Source organism: Amblyomma americanum, chromosome 11 (assembly GCF_052857255.1).
Source record: "Amblyomma americanum isolate KBUSLIRL-KWMA chromosome 11, ASM5285725v1, whole genome shotgun sequence".
In the NCBI taxonomy this organism is placed as follows: domain Eukaryota; kingdom Metazoa; phylum Arthropoda; class Arachnida; order Ixodida; family Ixodidae; genus Amblyomma; species Amblyomma americanum.
The window spans coordinates 84,574,953-84,597,120 of record NC_135507.1 but is presented as its reverse complement, the minus strand read 5'-3'; the positions used below and the strand labels follow the sequence as shown (position 1 = coordinate 84,597,120).

The 22,168-nt window shown below is 48.7% G+C and overlaps 1 protein-coding gene across 1 annotated transcript; it reads right to left on the bottom strand.

Annotated features, from left to right (window-relative positions):
- Positions 1–1,548: 1,548 nt before the first annotated feature.
- Positions 1,549–3,255, bottom strand: LOC144110826 (uncharacterized). Its single transcript, XM_077643917.1, has 6 exons — positions 3,221–3,255; positions 2,843–2,875; positions 2,373–2,456; positions 2,193–2,246; positions 2,056–2,094; positions 1,549–1,849 (listed from the first exon to the last, which is right to left on the bottom strand). Exons 1-6 carry the CDS (start codon positions 3,253–3,255, stop codon positions 1,633–1,635), a joined length of 462 nt encoding a protein of 153 aa, XP_077500043.1. The 3' UTR covers positions 1,549–1,632.
- Positions 3,256–22,168: the final 18,913 nt, after the last annotated feature.

The window sequence follows — 22,168 nt, the reverse complement described above, 5'->3', positions numbered from 1 at the left end:
GTTATACGCACCACCAAAACAGGAGCACACTTGTCAGTGTGCTACTGTAGGCGTCTGGCATTGGCGATCATACTTGTTCAACTTACTAAACCTCATGGAATTTGTTTCGATTTTTTATATGCAGAAAATCTGAGAGGAAAAAAAATAGCCCAGCAAACTAGAGGGTTCTATAGAACCCACTTTTAGAAACCCAAGTTTAATGGTACACATCAGAGGCTCGCAATATTTTGGCACTGTGTGACATGCAGCACTGGACTTGGTTTATGGAGATTATGAAATATAACTTCAGTGAAATTTCTTCCTAGCCATGCCAAGCAAGTGCGTGACAAGCTGACGCACCACTTCGTCACGGCTGGTGCAGTGCCATGGCAGCATGCAATGGTCACTGGTGATCACAACTGAAGGTGGGTTGAATAATGGTGACTTTTATTTTATACAATGAATACTTGCAAGACGATCTTTTGCTTAATAAAAAAATATGTAGTCTGTAACAAAGGTTTACAGTCCTCTGCACCGTTGCTTTGAATGGCACAGCAGACTGAAAGCTTTTGCAACAGACTGTACATTTACATGAACAGGGAAGATATGAGCTTCTTTCACAAGAATGCATGCAGTGAGATTACCTATAAGTGAAGCACAAGTAACATGAGAAGTGACTGGTTGAAGATGAAGATTGCACATGTATTTATGCAAGTAAAAAGCCATTTATAATTTTTATCAATTGCATATTTTTAAAATATCACATAAAAATATCACAATAAAAAATGAACAGGAGCATGAACAGGAACAGTGAAATGTGTTATTCTTCCCCGTTCACTGTAATGCCTTGACAAAGGCACTGTGAGTAATAAATAAATACTAGGCACTTCAGTATTGCTATGTGGGCCATTTAATCGCAGCAATCATTTGTACTTTTCAGGGTAGTCACATAGCCACAATCGCTCAGTGGTTATGGTGCCAGACTGTTGACTCAAAAGATGCATGTTTGATCCCTGTCTCCACTATGACATCTCTCATAATCTGAGTTTCTTTGGGGCGTCAAACCCCTGACACCTCGACTGTGATACCTCAACAATTCTACAGTCAACCTTACGCAAAGCATGACTGCTTTGAGCGTTTATGAGGTTTCATTCCCGAAAGCAACTCGGGCTTTGATGGACCGGGAACCAGAAATATCAGACTTCAGTCATATCATGTAAGACAGCGCTAAAAACATGAACTTCTGCAGTTGAATACAATAAAATCTGAATTAGGATTTGCTGATTTCAGTATTATAAATTAGAGTACAATGAAACACATAAAAAAGGAACCTAGAAAATGACTTTGTAGATATTGCACGTTCATTTGTAGAAAACTATTTGTACTACCTCGATGGAAAGAAACGCAAACAACCTGGCGCCAACACGCTCCCCTCTTTCAATTTCTTTTCACCGCGCTTTTTCTTCGGTGATAGCAAAAAGACCCTAGACTCGTCCATGATGCATTCTAGGACGACTCTAACATCTTTTTCGTACCGCCCAGGTAGAAGCACAATGAAAATAAATTCCAACAGCAGGGCTTGTTGGCGCCGGGTTGTTCGCGTTTCTTTCCATCAAGGTAGTACCATGAAAAATAAAAGCACACCACCACTATTTACACTTCAGTTCTAGCCTGCAGCAGCACGTCGTATGTCATCATCTCGATGTTGTGCATGAAGTCTTCGGCTACCTGACGTGGCAGGCGTCGCAGGCGGGAGTCTAACAACATGCAGAATAGTGCAATGTCGTCTTTTTGTTGCCTTTCTCGCTGCTCCCGTATTGTTGACAAATGGCTCACACATGCCTGCAAGATGTTTTCGTCACCTGCGTTCCTGTAGACCAAGCATTTTAGAGTAGTGGAAACTTAACTAGTGAGTCAGTTCACGAAACATCACTGAAGGAAATCTTGAGCAAAAGAGACTGGACAAGGGAGAGCAACAGACTAATTACAGTCTCACAATGAACCTTGCTGCAAATTCCTTAAACTTGAGGAACAAAAACATGTACACTCTCAGTAATAAACAGGTTATAAACTCACCCAGGGTTTTCTGCTGTTTGTTTCTGTGACATCCGTGGCCTACAATGCAACACGCAGTTTTCTGCATTATACGAAAGAACTTGTCTTGCTACGCCTGTTTAACTAACTATCTGTTCCGCCAGAAACTGCACACATACCGTTTTGCAGGCGGCAGCTGGGCAGCCTCTTGCTCATACACATCAGGACTGCATCTGCAATACGAGTATCATTAGGGCACTTTTTCTGCACATGTAATTTATACCAACACACAACCGACTGCGAAGTAGGTGGCTTACAAGAATGTGAAAATCTATCAGAGCATTTCAATTTTTCCTTACTCTTGTTCCCAGGTTTCCCCCTCCACATCACAGCCAGACGCCTGAGGCAGTGCTTCCGGAAGCCCTTCGACTGCCTGCGTGGAGCTGCAATACCAAAGATCAAGGATGAATATGTAGCAGCATGACAACAGTTTATGCAAAGGCACCATAGATTTTTTTCCCTAAAACGTAGCTGCATTCCTTATTGTTGAGGTTTATGCTTCATAAGTAACTGCAACAGGATTTGCTTATTTCAAACACTGTTCCCTAAAACCTTCTATTCTTGTTTTCACTAATAGCAGGAGCTTATACAAGACCAATTTCAAAGTTCAGCTCCTACTGAACTTTTGGGTCTAAGCTAGCCAGTGTTTCCTTCAACCGCTCAATCATCGGTCCTTTTATCATGTCTATTTTCATGCTGTCTTGGCAGGCCCACACCATGCGGCATACATCTGGAGTTATGCCTAAAAAGACTCCTGTTGGTCACTAACCTTTCACCAGCCTCGTCAGCAGATAATTTGAAGCTGAAAAGAAAATAACGGAAATATTTCACACCAGGATAACCACAATGGACTTTCCGCATGACCAAGTGCAGCTGCTTGTGAAATTTGTTTGCAGAAAACTATATGTTCTTTTAGTTGCCTATTGTTTCTCACCTTATATCATCATCTGTACTGCAAAGGAGACTGGAAAAAAAAATTATGTAGTTCAGCTTTTTATGGTCCACTCTCAGGAGAACAAATATAGCTGCTTGATAACATGCACAGATTTGAGGACAACTGGTCATCGCACCGAGGCAGAGATTACAATAGGGTGAATTGACATTAATGATTCCCATAGCAGAAAAAATTCCTAGAAATTCAACTCACAGTGCAGGCTGTGGTGAGGGCTCCATCAGTGCCATCATTGATTCAAAGTGTGGCCATTTTATGGTGGGAATATCTGCTACCCCAGCTCCACTCTTTTGTTTATTTTTTATTTCTTGTTTTTTTCTCATATAAATATCCTTTAAGTTTTTGAACTTCTGCTCCGCCTGGGTGCCTGGAAGATAAAAACATCATGAATATATCTGCAAATAAAATAACCATCATTCAGGAAAGGCTGTGCGTTCAGCTTGTTTTGTCTGACTGTGCTCAAAGTGTTCCTACTTCGAAGTAGTGACCTTTTTGCTTCTCTCTAGAACACTGCGCTGCATGGCATGTGTATGCTCAGAGTGTGTACATTTTGTGTTGGCGCCGAAGTAACGCAATTGGGTGCGCACAAACGTGTGTAGTAATAACTTGCACTTGAGCAAGCGTTAAAGACAGGGCACGGGGAGAGAGAGAGAAAAAGGGGGGGGCTGGCGAGAGTAAACAGTCCTCGTGGTAGCCAACGCACGTGTCTCGCGAGTCGCGAGCGTGAAAATACACGTGTCTCGCGAACGTGAAAACACACGTCTCGTCTTCCCGCATTTCAAGCGAAAGAGGGACAAATGCCAAGCGATCGAAGATAAAAACAGTTCGCAGTATGTTTTCGTCGTATGTAAACATGAGCACGCGCTCATGAGGAAAAACAAGCTGCCCTCATCATGCATGCTACAACAACAACACTAACTCAGCACATCTAAAAAACGTGGCATACTTACGGGTTAGGCCGAATAACTGTCCTATTTCTTCCCACGCGAAATCCTTTTTGCTTCTGTTTTTGAAGTCTCGGCTGTATTTATCGTAGAGGAATCTGTGCTCTCGCACAGCGTTGATGAGCAGCTCTGCGGAGTACTCCATGTTGTTGTCTGACGCAAATTTCGATCTTGCCGCCAGGAATGAACAACCGGATGTAGGCGGCGCTTTCGTCAACTTCCGAAGCGCCGCTGATTGGTTCAGCCGTTTGCGAGTCGCGGTCGCAAGGCTGAAAAATCGAGCAGGGAGCGACTGGCCTGCGACCGTCGCTTTTCGACCAATGTGACCGTTTGCGACTGTCTCTTTTCGACCAAAACAGTCGCGCGACCTCTGCGACTCGCAAGTGTGAATGGGCCCTTACGGTTGGCGAACGGAGCAGATTCGGTGTAAATTTTTACATAAAAAAATACGAAGCACTTGCGGTTGACAATGGGAGTATATTTGGTGTAGATTTTTACACCAAAAAATACGATGCACTTCCGGTTTGCAATGGGAGGTTTCAACCGCGGCGATACGCTGAGCGGTGGCTGCAGTGTCATGTTTATGCAGGCGCCGATTTTGCAACGCCGGCATCTAGGAGGAGGTGATGACAGCGGTCCGTTTTTCTATATTGCATTTTTGCTCTTTCCTACAGGGCTACTAGAACTGCTAACTATATAGGCGGAACGGTGCTAGTTAGTCACAATAACCAGGTTCGAATGCGCTTTGTAGTAATGAACAAAGCCCAATCGAACTTCAATTTTGAGATATAACAAACAGCCCCGTTCCGTCCATGCCGTTACGAAGTAGTACTGCAAGGAACAGGGCAAAAACGCTGGATACAAAGTGCATCGGATCGCTGTCTTCACCTCCTCCTGGATGCCTGCGTTGCACGATCGTTGCACCATGCATACACACGACGTCCCAGTCACGTCGCAGCGTACTGCCGTACATCGCAGAAACAAAACGGGACTAGCGGTGGCGGCAAGGAAGCGTCTTTAATCTGACATTGCTGAGTATACGGCACTTCTGTAAAACTACACAAACTATGTATCTGGCGCTAGCCGAAAGTATCTTGACGGGGTGGTTCGCAATGGGCAAGAAAAGCAGAGTTGGGGAGACGACAGGCAATGAAACTGAAAACAAGACTGTGGTAAGGGATCTACGTGCCAAATTCCTCCAACACATTTTTCTTCCCGTAAAAGTATACCATCTCTTTACTGTGGTCTAAAAACCGAATCCCTGAAGTTAAAGAACCTGAATGGTGCACAAGCCACTTGCGGGCAGCTCCACATTGGACAAATAATGTTTGCCATCTCTGTGCCTTTAGAAGTTTTTAAAAAGAACGCATTTGTATATTGTATCCTTAAAATCCGTTCATTACTGTTATTTATTTTTGCAGTCCATAATGGACCTTTTTAAAGAAAATTTTGAATTCTGTGCTCCACTTGCGCATTGAACATATTTTCCGAGCACTATTTTCATCCAGTCTATAAGCCCTCAAAGTGTATAAAAGCAGGATTCGCAGCAAGGATTACACAAAAACACTGCATATAGCTTGTGCTCCGTGGTTTTATTTTCGAACAAAAATATAGTACTTGGATTTTACCTTCATTGTGCAAGGTAGCTCTGTAAGTTTGTTAGAAATTTTTTTTCGAGACTGCAGTTTTAAGCACTTTACAGAACATTGTTACTAGCACGTCCTAAAAACCCTGTAAGCAATTTAACTTGTGCATGCGACTTACATTCATTCCATTGGATGTTCGAAAATACTCAATTACACAGACCACCGCTACAAATAGCACTGGATTATCACAAATGTCAGTTACTAACCTACACACATATCTGAAAATATTAACACCAGCAGCATTAAAAGGCTGCTTAACATGTCAAGCTTATTCAATTGAAAAGAAATTGAAGAGCCTGCATAAAGTAAAGAAAAGGTCACAAAGGCCTGTAGATTACAATGTTATTTTTTTAAATGGACGACAATAAACAACATTTGAAACAACAATTATTGGACAGGTATTAGAGATAGGCACTAACTTGAAATCAGCACCAAAAAGTAATCAAAACGATACAATATCAAATCTTGAAAAACAATGCAGAGTTGACTTGAAAACTTCTTCGCTACACTTCAGGCTAACTGGTGCTGTCAGAAAAGATTACCAAAAAAAATGTTATGCACCAGACAACTCCCAGTGGCTAATTTCAAGTGGCTAACTTCAAGATGCAGATTACAAACTACAGTAAAAGAAATACTAAACAGACATCCTAAAGCAGCCCACTAAATCTACAGTAAAATATCACAGGTATCCAACCTCTAATGTTTGTTTGTTCTTGAGAAACACATAGGATGAACATAACCTTAAAAACGTATACAATACATTCAATTACAAAACTTTACACTCAATACATGGAGGCATATGCTCTAGAGAAAGTTTATGTGCCCCGAAAGATATGTTAGCCACCCATTTGAAGGAGCCTGTCGGACGGGGTGGGAAGAGTTTATTGCGTGGATTTGTAATAATCGCATGTTTGCTTAAAAGTGTAAACCGGATTGAAATCGGAATCCTGGTCAGCGTTGGGTCCCGTGGGAAATGCCCGGAGAGAGCGCGCGGGCGTCGGCGTCGGCTGATTCGTTTCCGTGGAGGCCTTGGTGATCTGGAGCCCAAACGAGAGACCGGTGCGCAGGATCCGAATCTCGGCTACAATTTTGGAAGATGCGATAAGCCAGGGGAGTAGCCCACCCTTGCTCGACGTTTCGACAAGCGCCTCGCGAGTCAATAATAATAATAATAATAATTGGTTTTTGGTGGAAAGGAAATGGCGCAGTATCTGTCTCATATATCGTTGGACACCTGAACCGCGCCGTAAGGGAAGGGATAAAGGAGGGAGTGAAAGAAGAGAGGAACAAATAGGTCCGTAGTGGAGGGCTCCGGAATAATTTCGACCACCTGGGGATCTTTAACGTGTACTGACATCGCACAGCACACGGGCGCCTTAGCATTTTTCCTCCATAAAAACGCAGCCGCCGCGGTCGGGTTCGAACCCGGGAACTCCGGTTCAGTAGTCGAGCGCCCTAACCACTGAGCCACCGCGGCGCGCGGCGGGGCGCGAGTCGGTGAATATGTATTTGGAGCAGGAGTAGGAGGCTGCCAGGGCGATGGCAACCTCTTCTGCGTGAATTGCTGACTCGGCCTTGAAAGTAAGGCCGTGTACTGTTTTGCCTTCGTAGATGGCCGCGGCTGTGTACCATCCCTTGGTGTCTGGGCCGGAGGCGTCCACGTAGAAGACTTCTGATTTGCTCCCAAAATGGCGGGGCAAGGCTTGCGCCCGCGCCAGGCGCCTGCCATTATGGTCCTATTTGGACATGTTGGTTGGGGAGGCCGCGTCTCCAGTGTACAGGAAGGCGGCATCTCTCCTCTGTAAATTCGGTTCAGGTGTCCAACGATATATGAGACAGATACTGCGCCATTTCCTTTCCCCCCAAAACCAATTATTATTATTATCTCCTCTGTAAATTGGGTGCGCTGGATGTGAAGACGGGCTAGAAGGCGGTGACCCGACCCTGTCTTTGTGAGACGAGTGTATTGGTCGTTGAGGTGGGCCTCCCGAAGCCCCCGAAAAGTGTTCGCCGTATCAGTGCCATCAGGTGGCTGGTGGAAGTAGAGACCGGGAGGTCCAGCGCTGGTTTCATGATTTTGCGGAGGATGACCTGAAGGGCATCCTCTTCCTGTTTCCGCAGATGGAGGTAGGGAGTCGAATATAAGATTCGACTGGTAACGAATGCGTTCGCCAGCCGCAAGGCGTCTTTGCATCGTAACCCACCGCGCTTCTTGTAAACCCGGCGGACCATGCGGCCCACCTGGTCCCCCACCTGCCGGATCTTGGCGAGTGTTGCGTCACAGCGTCGCTGGTTGTGTATGAAGAGTCCGAGGACTGATTTCCTTGGATTCGTGAATGGGACCGCTTTGCAAGGAGAGATGGATTTGTGTCGAGCACGTGTGCGAGGGGCGCATATGAACGAATTTCGATTTCCACGGGGAGCATTGCAGACCACAGTCTCGAGCATAGCGGTCCACTATGCTGGCGCCCGTTTGCAGGCTGGTCTCCATGTCCCCTAGGCGTGCTTGCGTAGCCCAGAGGGTGATGTCATCGGCGTACAGCGCGTGCTGGACCCCTTCGACCGCACCCAGCAGGGCAGGTAGGCGCATCATAGCTATGTTGAATAGCGGTGGGGACAGCACCGCGCCTTGTGGAGTCCCCCTCGTGCCGAGCAGGAAAGGTCCATGCTCTTGGTCCTGTATTCTGATGTAGGATAGTCTGGCTGTGAGAAATTGTTTAACGTAATTGAAAGTATTGGTGCCGCAGTGAGTTTGACTCAAGTGTGTATGACTTCGTGAGTTACATTGTCGAACTCTCCTTTCAGGTCGAGCGCGAGGACAATTTTGTCGCTTTGGGGGTATGTGATGTGGTTCAAGATTTCACGGTCGAGTTGGAGCAGGACATCCTGTGCGGATCTGTGTGGGCGGAATCCGAACATGGTGCTCGCAAAGACAAGTTTGTGTTCAAGATATGTAGATAAGCGATCCCGCACCATCGTCTCCATCAATTTTCCCACACACGAGGTGAGAGAGATGGGGCGGAGGTTGTCCGTGTCGATCGGTTTCCCAGCCTTAGGGATGAAGGTGACAAGGGCCGTCTTCCAGTCAATGGGTAGGGGGGTTTCCCCCGTCCAGATTGCATTGATGCAATCTAGAAGGCGCTAGTACGCTGAATCAGGAATGTTCGCCAAATGTTTGACGGTGACCTTGTCCTGGCCCGGCGCGGTGCCCCTCTTCATTTTGGCCAGACTGGCCCGCAGATCTTGAAGCTGGAAAGGCTTGTTTCCTTGCCTGCGTAGGAATAGGCCGATCTGTGGGCGTCCTGAGTTGTGCACAGATATAGCGATCCCGGGGCACCTGCGCCAACTGCGTTGTATTTCCATAGTCACTACTGCGCATGCGCCACTAGTAGCACCGATCCACTGGGGTTCCGCCGCTGCGCAGCGCCGCGCCTTTACTCAAAATCCAACTTTCAATTTTCAGTTTTCTCTTTCCTCTTTCCCTCCCTCCTTTATCCCTTCCTTTACGACGCGATTCGGGTGTCGACCCTGATATGTGAGCCGGGTACTTTGCCATTTCTTTTCCTGAAAAACCAAACAAAACAAGTGATCCGACGGCGTTCATATAGTTCATAGACGTTGACAACTTTGCAAAGACCATTCATTTTCACGAAAAGAAATGCGCACAACCGGCTCCGTGGGTCAGTGGAGACCTCAATATCGCTTTCGGTTTGTATATCCTGGATTAGCTGGGCTAATCCACATTAATTTTTTACTGCAGTCCCAGAGCATGTGGGTTAAAGTGGCGATATCCGTGTGGCAGACCTTGCATATATTTGTCGGGTATGTGTCGGGGTAGAGCCTGTGGTATCGTTCCGGGCTGGGGCACGTGAGCGTCTGCAGTTGTCTGAGGGCCACCGCGTGCGCCCTGTCCAGCTTGTCGCTGGGCGGAGGGAAGGTTCGGCGGGCCAGGCAGAGGGCGTTGGTAATTTCGTTCTAGCTGGTCAAGCATTCTTTCGTGCTGTCCCATGGACGACGGTCCCCGGCGCGGTTCGCGAGCTCGCGCGCCTTGGTGTGTTCAGTCTCGTTTCGGTTGCGGTATGTCTTCGATACTTCTCCCATGTGCGCCGGGAACCACTGGATTCTGGTTTGAAAAGCTTCCTCCCACTGGACTCGTCGATTGCTCAGGACTCGGGTCGCGCTCTATAAGATCCATTCTTTGAAAAAGTTTCGGACCGTTTGTCGCGAGTCACAAAGAACCGCGGTGCACGTAGGATCCGTGAGGGCGAGTACCACCGCCGCTTCCTCCGCTTCTTCTGCGCGCTCGCACGCTACACTTGCCATTATGCGCGTTTTGCCACTTGAATCGACGACCGCAACCGCAAGTCGCCAGCGTTCTGCGTATATTGCCGGTTTTTGAGGAAAGGAAATGACGCAGTATGTCTCACATATCAGCGGACACCTGAACAGCGCCGTTAGGGAGGGGAAAAAGGAGGGAGTGAAAGAAAGGAAGAAAGAGGTGCCGTAGTGGAGGTCTCCCGAATAATTTCGACCACCTGGGGATGTTTAAGTGCACTGATATCGCACAGCACACGGGCGCCTTAGCATTTCGCCTCCATCGAAACGCGGCCGCTGCGGTCGAACAAAACTCCAGAGTAGCCGAGCGCCCTAACCACTGAGCCACCGCGGCGGGGCGAGCGTACAGACGTTTTCACTTTTTACAGCTTGATTGAGCGCGCGTACGCCTTGGACTGTGATGCGTATGCGCAGTAGATGCCTACAGAAAATCCTCAAATCAGAACGCTGCTGGCACAGCCTAAATGAAATATAACAGCGCTCAAAAAGGTAAAAGTGAAAATGTTTACGGGTTCGAACTGGACCGCGGCGGCAGCGTTTCGATGGAGGCAAAACGCAAAGGTGTGCGCCGTTAGTGCACGTTAAAGATCCCCAGGTGGTCGAAATTATTCCGGAGCCCTCCACCACGGCACCTCTTTCTTCCTTTCTTCTTTCACGTACTCACTCCTTTATCCCTTCCATTACGGCGCGCTTCAGGTGTCCAACGATATCTGAGACAGATACTGTGCCATTTCCTTTCTCCCAAAACCAATTATTATTATTAAATAAATTGGCAGTGGCTTAGCCACGCTATGCCAATGCCAGAATATACGTAGCGGGAGGGACGTTTCCCTGGCTGCGCTTGTTGTCACTGTATGTTTAGCAATGAGAGGCATTGGGTATACACATCTTTTATTCATTTTGCTTGACAGAGACGAAGACTGCCCGATGATCTGGGAAGTAGCATGCAGTGGTCTCAATTTTGTCTATACAGTATTTCGGTTTGGTAGGGTCTCTGGATACAAGGTCTATAGTAGATCCCCATTGTGTAGTGTGGACGTGTGTGTCCGAAGCTCAAATAAAGTCAAACTTTTCTTTCATACGCTGAGTAAGAGTGTCCTGTGTCCAGTTGAAGTCACCCAAAGTCGCACACAACTGTGAAACCGTCCCGTAGGCTGGTATACACGTGGCAACCACACCGATTGTCTGCTTGACAGATGTTCCCGATGTCACGTAGACTCCTTGGATGATAATGCCGCTCTCCAGAAGCCGAACACAGCAGGCTTCACCATTATTCACCGCGATCGAAGGAAGATGTCCGACGGCGGTGATACCTTGTTTCACGTACACACATGCTCCACACACATACTCCAGCGTTATTTGGTTCAAGACGACTGGCGTAAGCAACCAAGTTCAAAAAGTCTTCCTTCAAATGTCCGGGCCGCAGATGCACTTTCGGAAACTCGAATGGGGTGGTCAGTCACACGACGGGCCTTCACATCCTCTTCGGTTGGTTTCCGTTGACTGACGCTTTCCATAGGCTCCATCTCGGCGGCTATGCGCCGTCTATTACGCTCTGCAGTCTGGCGCCTCCGTTTGGCAAGGCGTTCCTCTCTGCTCGGGCGTCTCCGCTGCTCTCAGCCTTCTGACGCTCATTCTCTCTTTGTTGAGTAGCCAACTGCCAAGCGGCAACCTCAGGATCGGAATGGTTAATGTTCTCTTGTCTATACCGCTGTTTAGCAGCGGCTGGACTCTCCTTCTGTGCATCCATATCAAGCGTTGCGATACAGCCGCCGATTACACCTCCGCCTTTTATACGCAACGCTGCGCATGCGACGACGTGCCGTTTTATTTCTATACCACAACCCATAGTGTTTCATTTGGCTACCAAATTCGGTGCACAACTGTCCCCGGATGGTGCCCCTTGTAGTCAGAGTATGTGTGTGTGTGTGTGTGTGTGTGTGTGTGTGTGTGTGTGTGTGTGTGCGTGCATCTCCTTTTGTGCATCAATACCAAGCGTTGCGATACAGCCGCCGATTACACCTCCGCTTTTTATACGCAACGCTGCGCATGCGACGACGCGCGGTTCGGGTGATAGAGCGGCGTGCGGCGAGGCGGTGCTGACGAACGCGGCGCAGCTGTGGGGTCTCTCTGGTTACGATAGTATCGGCGCATGCGCACAACTGCTAATCCGCGTGACGTCACATAAGCTTCGACGGTGGAACGGGCACGCGGCCGCGACTCACTTCGCGGCGCACACACTGCTCCTTTCCAGTTGCCATGGTAACGGCGCATGTGCACAACTTTCCTCTCCCATGTACCGCGGAATGATCGACTGGTAGCCTAGTGTAGCTCCCGCTACAAAAGGTCTCAGCAGTCATAGACTCATTGCGGAATCAGGGTGTAGATGAGCCTTATATATATATATATATATATATATATATATATATATATATATATATATATATATATATATATGTCAAATTACTGGAAGATATATATAGGAACTGTACAGCCACCGTAGTCCTCCATAAAGTCAGACATAAAATTCCAATAAGGAAAGGCGTCAGTCAAGGGGGACACGTGTCGCAGAAAAGCCGGTGTCGTCGGCGTCATTGGCCGTGAGCGAAAAATGGCGCATCTCGGTGGGATTCCGGAGCCCTCGACTACGGCACCTCTTTCTTCCTTTCTTTTTCCCTCCCTCCTTTATCCCTTCCCTTACGGCGCGGTTCAGGTGTTGAACAGTATATGAGACAGATACTGCGCCATTTCCTTACCCAAAAAACAAATTATTATTATCTCAGTGGACACGTAAACCGCGCTGTAAGGGAAGGGATTTTAACGTGACAGCGTTAAGGATTGATTGATGGGTTCATTGACTGATTGATCGACCGATTGATTGATTGAATTATTGATCGATGGGTTATTAGTTGATTGAGTGATCCATCGATTTTTCCTTCACTTACGGCGCGGTCCGGGGGTTCAGCGAGAAATGTGAGACAGGTTTCTTTTCCTTCCGTTAAAATCAATTGTTCATTTCATTTTTTTGGGGGGGGAGGAAATGGCGCAGTATCTGTCTCATATATCGTTGGACACCTGGACCGCAGCGTAAGGGAAGGCATAAAGGAGGGAGTGAAAGAAGAAAGGAAGAGAAAGGTGCCGTAGTGGAGGGCTCCGGAATAATTTCGACCACCTTGGGATATTTACCATGCACTGACATCGCACAGCACACGGGCGCCTTAGCGTTTCGCCTCAATAAAAACCTCAAGCTCTCCGAGCAGAAATGTTAGACTTCATGCAGGACACCTAGGTGTCAATAAATCTAAAGCAAAAGCTAGGTTTTTGACGTTCTGGCCGGTAATGCCAGAAAACATTAAGATGATCAAGCGCTGTGAGGCGTGCTAGGTTAATTCGTGTGCCCAACTAATGCGACCACCTCCAGATGCACTATGGACGTGGGTGGATGTGGACTTGTGTGAGCTTGCAGGCAACACCTATGCTGTTGGTTATGACGCCTATTCAAACTATCTTGAAGTTGAGGAGCTCGAGAGCAATACAGTTCACTTCGTCATCGCTAAGCTTTCCAGTATCTTTTGTAGACACGGCATACCTCCTGAGGTTCTGACCGACAATGCATCGCAGTTTTCATGTCAGGAATTCGCTCTGTTGCGGCCGGTTATAACTTCAGACATATCTCTTCAAACCCGCATTTTCCACGTTCAAATGGGCTTGCCGAGAAAGGTCTGCAGATAGTAATGCAAATAACGACAAATACTGGATACGCCGGTGGAGACTTCCACAAAGGTCTGCTAAGCTACAGGACATCGCCGTTACAGTGTAGACGAAAGCAAAGTGTATTGTTGATGGCACGTAGACTGCGCTGTCGAGTGCCAGACTACACCACATGCCTTGTAGCCCTGTATTTGAGCATATACCGTGGACACAAGAGCACTGTACCTCGTCTTCACAAAGGAGATATTGCCCGTCTGAAAACAAACACAGGTTGGATAATCAAGGAAAGAGTACCGAATGAAGTTGCACAACGTTCATAAAAAGTAGTTGAAGATGGTACAGAGTATTGATGATAATTATGGATTGTTATGCGCAAGGGCATCTACGGCCAAACAGCGCCATGACACAAGGTATTTTCCATTTCTCAAGGTGGGTTCCAAGACCAATTTCCCAAGCATTTCACCCTAGAGAAGCCGATCACCAGACCAGGGGAAAGCTCGCACCCATTGTATCACAGGTGGGTACCCGGCGGCACTGGGGATCGAACTCCGCACCTCCCGCATGCGAGGTGGATGCTCAACCCCTTGGCCACCGAATAAAGGCGCAGAGGAAGGCGCAGATGAGCCACCGAATGATACTTCGGCTCCCGCACCACTCACTCAACAAATGCACGGCCTCTCTGCAACAGGAGATTCCAGGGCGGAGTCGTCAAATGAACCTGTGACACCAGGCACTCCTCCTTAGGCCAACGCGTGCCATAGCGCACTAGTGAGCGCGCTTCCAGGCACTCCAGCGCCAAGACCGGTCTCTCTCCGTCAGCGTCGTCCACCCCGGGTGCGTACTTATGATGGGAACTTCAATTAAGTATTTGAGATTCCGTGCTAGCCTGTTTTTACATTCTACCATAAAGAAAGGGGGTGCAATGGGCAGCTGGTCTGGCAACTGTGCCAGGCATCCGTCCATCTTTACCCTAGCCAGAGAGAGAGAGAGAGAGAAACGTTTAATCGATAGAATGTTTGGGATAACCCCCATTCCTGGAGCCCATTGGCTTTTGCCGCCGCTCTTGCCCGGTTCATCAGCGAAAGCTGGTCATGAGAATGTGAGCTGGACAACGCCGCCTCCCAGTCCTCAATTGTTGAGTTATTGAATCTTGATATAGCTGGGTTTTTCTGGTATGCCTATACCATCTGGTATAAGTCAGCCACCCCACCGCAGAAGGCGCAGTGCGGATCATACGAATTTGGAAACAAATAGTTGAATTTGACAGGATTTATATAGGTATTCGATTGCAATTTCTATAAAAAGACCTCATGCTGCCTGTTTAATTTTTTGCGTGGTTCAGGGTATAGTTTTCTCGTTATTCTCAAATGTTGGAGTAAATCTGTGTAGCTTCACAGGGGTTCAGAATAATTATGTTCCTGCGAATGTTGGCGGACCCGGGGTGATACCGCGAAGGCAGCGGTGTGACCGCTGTTTTTACCAACATCCCCAGAGTGTCCTGGAGTCCATATGACTGTGGATTTAAAGTCTGTATCTTGCTTAGTTCTGAGTATTCTTTTTGCCTGTTTACCAATTCTCCCTCTTGTATAGTTACGACTGGCACTCTGGGAGTCTGTAATAACCCACGAGAGATTCCTGGCAACCGTCGCCAAAGCTATCGCCGCTTCCTCAGCCGGGGCGATTTTCTGGCATCGAACTGAAGCAGCATTAACAAATTTCCCTTCCGCATCCGTGCATGCTATCGTTGATCTTGCTGACAGGTCCTGCCGTGTGCACGTAAATTACCTCTTCTATTGCGCCCCATGTTCGCCTGATAGTGTTCGCCCTAGAACTTTCTTCTTTTCTTACGATATTAAAAGTGCATATTCGTCGGAATGGGGTGCACCTCGATCTTGCTTCAAAGCCGATCTTTCAAGTCCTATCTGTCCTCAGTGCGCCAAAAGCATGGGTGACCTAGTCTATCCAGTACGTCCCTTCTTGTCCTTCTAACAGCCGTATCCTCTGCGATATCGAATGGCCTTCTGTAATTTCACCTATACTATTGTGAATGCTGTAAGGTTTCTGGCGACAGCCGGTGGTCCGGTTCAGCTGCGTATTCGGCCAGGACACCTGCAGCCGGGGTCCCTGCATGGCGATAGGCATCTTGGTTCCCACGGCCGGTCCTCGCGTGGTTTATTGGATTCGAGACGGAGGATTCCACTGCCGTTTGAAGACAACATTGTTCCCGGAAGATCGACCGTGCGGCACGGAGGCAGTTAGCGACCGCCAGAACCGAGCAGGGGTGACTCACCCCTTCAACTGTGCCTGCTCGCCGGCGCCTCGCCCATTCGAACTTCCCGGAAGACGTGGCCGGCTGGAGCGTGAGAACTGTCGTTCGGACGCGAAGACAACGCTCTCTCTGGTGGGGGCGATTGTCCAGCGGCACCCTCTTTCTCCGGCGAGGCATGTGACAGGGGCGTGTCCCTATGTGAAGTGGTGTGTGTGTGTGTGTGTACGACAACGCAAGTTAGGCCACGCCCAACCTGGCGAAGACTTCCTCGACCCTGGGGAATCCTAGGGACCGGACCCTTTTTAAACCGGACGACGAGTGCCGTGAGGAAGGAATCCTCGATCATCCTCAGATCTTCTCAGATCCTCCGACCTTCCCCCATCACCCTCCAATGGGTTCCAAAATCTTGTAAATAATGTAAAATAAACCCCCTGTACAGTTTCCTTCATAACCAAGTCCGACAACGTCATTCGGAGAAGGGACCTGCGGCGCTGAAAGAGTCAGCTCACTCAAGGACCCGTCGTCCCCAACAATGCCCATGTGTAATAATCTGGGCCAATAAACAGGCTTTGCAGACGCTTGGTTGCAGCCGTATGAGTGGCACGCGAGTCTCCTTCGCAGTGTGGGTCTGCTCTTCCTGAGCAATTCAGGCATGACCGTTGTAGCTGTTACAGACATCGGTGACGACTACTCTGTTCTAAGTGGGCCATTCGCCATAACTCGAAAAAGGTAACTACGCCTTGTAAGGGCCAGCAGCTTCGTGCTGCCGGAGGTCACCTGATCACGCAGACTGGCACAAGCAGGTCCATGGTCACGGTCGGAGAAGTATCGTACCTGGCAACATTCACAGCACTCGACCAGTCTTCGCGCGACGTCAACCTTGGCTTGAATTTCTTAACAGAAAATAGTGCAGTTATTGATCTTCAGTCCAAGTCGGTGAACCCACCGCGAGGGGAGGAAGCCGGCGCTCAGCCGTTCCCCTCACCAAGCCTGCCGATTTGTAGTCTTACATCCTTTGCAGTCTTCCCCAGAATCATTTAACGGTGACTATACCTCTTGGAAACTTATAATGGTTTGGACAGGTAGAATGTTCCGCAATATCACCCCGAATTTGGCCTCTGAAATGGCAGCGTTACGATGGATCGGCCATATACGTTCCAGATGGCGAAACATAGCATCGCTGCCATGACATCTGGTTTGGCTGCTCCAAGTTAGTCCGTATCTTTAGCATTCGACAGTTCTTTTTTTTCAGTGAATGACCTAATTCTATTATCGAATCTATTTATCGTTCGAAATCACAGCCAAACAAAGTTTCTCCTCCCAGTTTCAAGATAGCTTAATCAAATTAAAAGTAAAGATACAGAGCGCTAAAAAACACGCGCACATTGACATAAGACAGGACAGGCGCTATACTCCAATAGACATAGATTGGTTGCTGAAAGGCAAGAGTAATGTATTGCCGTCACTAAATGATAGCACACTCAAGCGCCTTCGGTTTTATGAACCCGTCGAAAGTCCCGCATTCTCTAAAATAAGCACGAGAATTGCAGCACGCATACAGAAGAGAAACAGGTGAGCTTTCGCAAAGTTGGCTAGAAGTGAGGCTGTTCTGAGTCAACTTTTTCTGTACTTGACAAAACCTATGAAACACAGGGCCACGTGGTTGTAGTTCACCTTAGTCACATTGGCGACGGGCGGTGTAGCAACTCACAGAGCCATTTTGTATAGGTTTTCGAATACTCCATTTCACGCAAACGTTACTCCCCGAAGCTCCTTTAGAAAGCGAATCTCGCCGGTACGTATGCGGAGGACTATCTTAAGAAAAACTAGAATAAAGTGCAGATGCCGTTCCTGCTCATATTGTGGACGATTCTGCACTGGAACGCGACGAAGAATTCAGGCATATTCCTGACGGCGACGTTGCAGGCCTGTCTGGAGCTGAAGCGTCCGTAGCTGCCCCCGTGTGGTCGGTGTCCCGACGGCGACTCTGAGCAGACCGTGAGGCAGGCCCTTCGGAAGAACGTCCGGAGCAGAGAGGTCTTCTCCCCCGACTTTAGCGCCGATGTCGACAAAGTTCTGTAAGCTTCGAGAGTGGCGCGGAGCCCCAGGGCGAAGCTCAGGGCGTCCACCACGTCCGACGCAAGCTTGGCGTCACCCGCCTTCTTGTGGCACTCGGTCGCCGTCTCCAATAGCGAGTTGACGGCGCGTTCTTCCTCTTCGGTCCTCGCCTTGGGCGAGAGGAAGGCGCGCACGATTCTGGTGGCCATGAAGAAGCCCAGAGAGGCGTAGTTGAAGAACTTGTCCGCCTCCCCGTACACCATGGGCGGGAGCAGGACGTAGGGCGACAGGCACATCTCCTGGCTCACGTCGGCGAGCAGCTTGCCGTCCACGCATGTGTCGAGCAGTTCTTCGGGCACCAGGAAGTGCGCGTGCCACATACTCTCCTGGTACAGGTTAGGCATGGCTGGAAACGCTTTGTAGGCGCTCTCCAGACGGCTCATGTTGAGGTACGGTCCCGAAAAGACGCTCTTGTAGGAGTACGAGCGCAGGCTCTGGCTAAGCAGTATGCGCGCCGAGGTCTCCACGCGCCGGTTGAGCGACACCCGCTTGATGAGCTGAAGCGTGACCAGGGTCATCATCTCCTTGATGGCGACCACGGTGCGTTGCGAAGCCAGCGTAGAGATTTCGAAGGAGCGCCGAGCAGCGGACAGTTCTTTGGCGTTGAGCCGCAGCAGACACGTCTCGCTGGCGACGTCCGGCAGGCCGTCTACCTTGACGTTGAGGTCATACACGGCTGAGACGGCATTCACGACGTGCGCGAACAGGTACACCGAGCGGGCCGTGTCGTCAGCGAGGGCGAACAGCTGCAGGCTTGTCTTCAGCAGCTTGGGAGAGTCCAAGGCGACCGTCGAGTCGTTGGTGACATTCAAGCGAGTGTGTCTTTCGACGGCTTGCAGCCAGCTCGCAGTGTCGCCGAGTCCCAGGTGGGGCAGGGCGGTCTTGGCGTCACCCAGGAGCCTGGACTCGTTGCGGTCGCGGCTGCTGTATGCTTCCAGGACCTTCCGGTGGAGTTCCTGCGTTCGGTTCGTGATTCCTTGTGGATCTCTTTCCAGAGAGCGGTTCACCAGGACGACCACCTTCTCAAGCAGCGTGGTCAGCCTCGACGGGCTGATCAGCTTGTCGTCTTCGAGCGGAGACACAACGAAGCTGTACTTCAGCTCGAGCGTGACCACCCTGATGACCACTGAGATGGCGAATCGTGCGCTCATGGCGACCAGGACGTCGACCAGTTCGTGGGGGCTTCTCTTGGCGATGAGCGTGTCCCAGCGGAGGCCGGTTGTCTCCGAGAAGCGCTCGACGAAATAGGCAATGTCGTGGCGACTTTCCATTTCCTGCGAGCGAGAAAGTTGGACAAAGTAAAAAGTTGCACTGCGAATGCGTTCGGTTTGCAACTGCCGTGAGAGTTGCATGAAACCAGTATGCTGGGAACAACACGTATTGGGCGCAGTGCCGCCTTGTAGTTTGTGAAAATGGTAAGTGCTGTGTGGATCAGCAGAATGTTCGACATAGTACTAGTGCGAAAGCACTGATACGCTCACCAACATCGGGCAAGGAAGACGAAAAAACAACAAACCCTAATCACTGGCAGTCAAAGCATGCAGCCATGAATTGAAGGGTGTGCCCTGTAGTTCTCGGATGATCTGTACAGTGCATCCCTTAGTGCATGGCTGCGCTTCTAGTCAGCGAGGAAATCGAAATTTTTCTTGATTTCGGTGTTCCGAAAACGTATGTGGGAAGCTGCACGTTCTTTCGAGCGTATGCCGTTGCCCAGAAACTCGAGTTACTACTTTAGCTTACCCGAGTTATCCCGGGTAAGTCCGGAGGAGCGTCACGCCAGCTGCTCGAGAGATTGATCTTAAAGAGCAACCTGGGTCTCACAATCTCTACCGGTGGCTGTGATAGAAACAGCTACCTGATAGTGCAGTGGCGCATGGCTTAACCGCTGCGTCAATGCGCTGGTAGTGGTATGAAGACTCGCCGCGATCCATGAATGTTAAGTACAGAATGACCAATTCTGCATATATGGGCTTTAACCCACTCAAGATATCGCGCCATACCCTTAAGGCAGAGATTCAGTGTCCCCTCGTACTGAAGAAGGAAGACCTCGCTCCGCACAGCTGCATGGTGTAATTAAGTTAAACTCCTACCAATTTTGTAATCGGATTGTATTAGCCCTGTTGAATCTTGAATGTTCCGTGGAGTAGAAATCGATGTTTAAATATTTTTGAACGATCATAAAAATGTGAGCCTCCAATGTTGCTAAACAAACACTCCGTCATCTGGACGCAAGGAAAACTCGGCGAAACTTTAATTGTTCGAGAATTGTTCATGGAGCAACGAGCGGCACCCTAAGCGTTATATTGCCTCCGCGAAGAGAACTTCAGTGTAACACTCGGAAATATAGAAGGCGCTGTTCAGAGCAGACCCACTCCAATCACGCTGGGTGCCGTGTAGCCATATGCCTCACGTGCGCCATGCATTGTTTAAACTTTATTCTCAGAAAAAAGGGAAGTAAATGTGGCTTCGTTCGAAAGAGCATGGGGGTGAAGAGGGGTGGGATGGTTGCCGTTTGTGACTGCTTAGCGCCAAATAATTGGCTATTTAGAACCCAGCCTGGCAATGAAAAGTTTAAGTTGGATCCCTGGCTACTTTCCGGCTACTCTGAACATCTATTTTGGCACATTTGCTGGCCATATTTTTTACCGCACCATAACCGCAGTAGAGAATGGGGCCACTATAGGGAGCCTAGGGAGTTAGGGAGCTTACACGCCTGCGCAGCGCGACTCTATAGAAGGGGACATCTTCAGAGAGATGCTTTCACTAGACCAAGAAGCCATTTGAGAGCGCTGCGTCCAGTTCTTGAGGCAAATGGGGATACAACTGCTGCAGCTGCTTCTGAACGCCTAATGTGCGCTTCAGGGGCAGCCTGCCATCAATCCTGGTGATATACAAAGCGCGAAGAGCCGTAAAGGCATACTGAAGCTGCAGCTTCATATTTTGGGTGTTCCTCCATCGAGCCGGAGTGAGAAATATGGCAACTGCAAACAATTAGCGTGCACTTTACCACGTATCACGTTTGATTTTATCAAGCATCCTCGGCACCGTTCAAAGACACTTGCGGCGAATGCCCTTTTCCACACATGACGCAAGGGCACATTGCGAATTTCCAGTTAGTTTCTAAAGTTGATGCTGAGTGCGTGTTGTCCTGTGTTCATTAATCTGACAAAAAACTGACGCGCTATGAAAAGAAACTAGACTGGCTAATGGCAATTGCACGAGTGGGGCTCGGTCAACGGCTTCAATCCAAAAGAGCTTCAACCTCCTACTTAACTGCTGTCTAAAATATGGCAAAACTATTCTCGAAAGATCACGATCTACGAGCACTGATCATTTAATAATTATTTATTTTCAACGTACACGTGGCTTGAAGGCGAAGCAAATTGGCGAACATCTTGTGCTCTTTGTTCTGTTTGTGGCGTTGATACAGGGACTCTTTTGTCTTGTTTTTTAATAACAACTGTATTGATAATATCGCTTCTGTGCTGTTTGGCAACAAATTTGGCGCTAGATTAAATGGTGTGGCTATTTTTAGTAGCTTTTAGCTTGAGTTCTGGCTCCTTTTAAATGTTGGTTCCTCCCCTCCCTTAAATCCATGCTTGAACTTTGCGCGCTTATCTAATTCATATTGTGCCATCTGTTCGTCTGTAAACTGTGGCATCTAAGCATGTGGAGCTGTAGAACCACGCGAAATCAATCACGCTTGCTTCGAACATTCCATTGCGTTCAATAAAAAATCCCAACGGTACGGCTATAAATTCAAGACCGTAGATGCAACACGAGCGTTATGCGGGTCACATAGTTTTCATCGAAGTCATGGCGTCCACCATCTCTGAATCCGTAAAGCGCAGCGAAAGCCTCAGCGCTTTGTCAACCTGCCCTTCCCAACCGGTTCCCGCGTACACTGTGGAAGCTAGCCACAGTACCGAAAGGTGGCGCCCGTGACCTCACGTGAAAACTATCTATATCTTACCATGGGGCTGCCGCGGTGGCTCAGTGGTTACGACGCTCGACTGCTGACCCGAAAGACGCGGGTTCGATACCGTCCGCGGCGGTCGAATTTCGATGGAGGTGAAATTCTAGAGGCCCGTGTACTGTGCGATGTCATTGCACGTTAAAG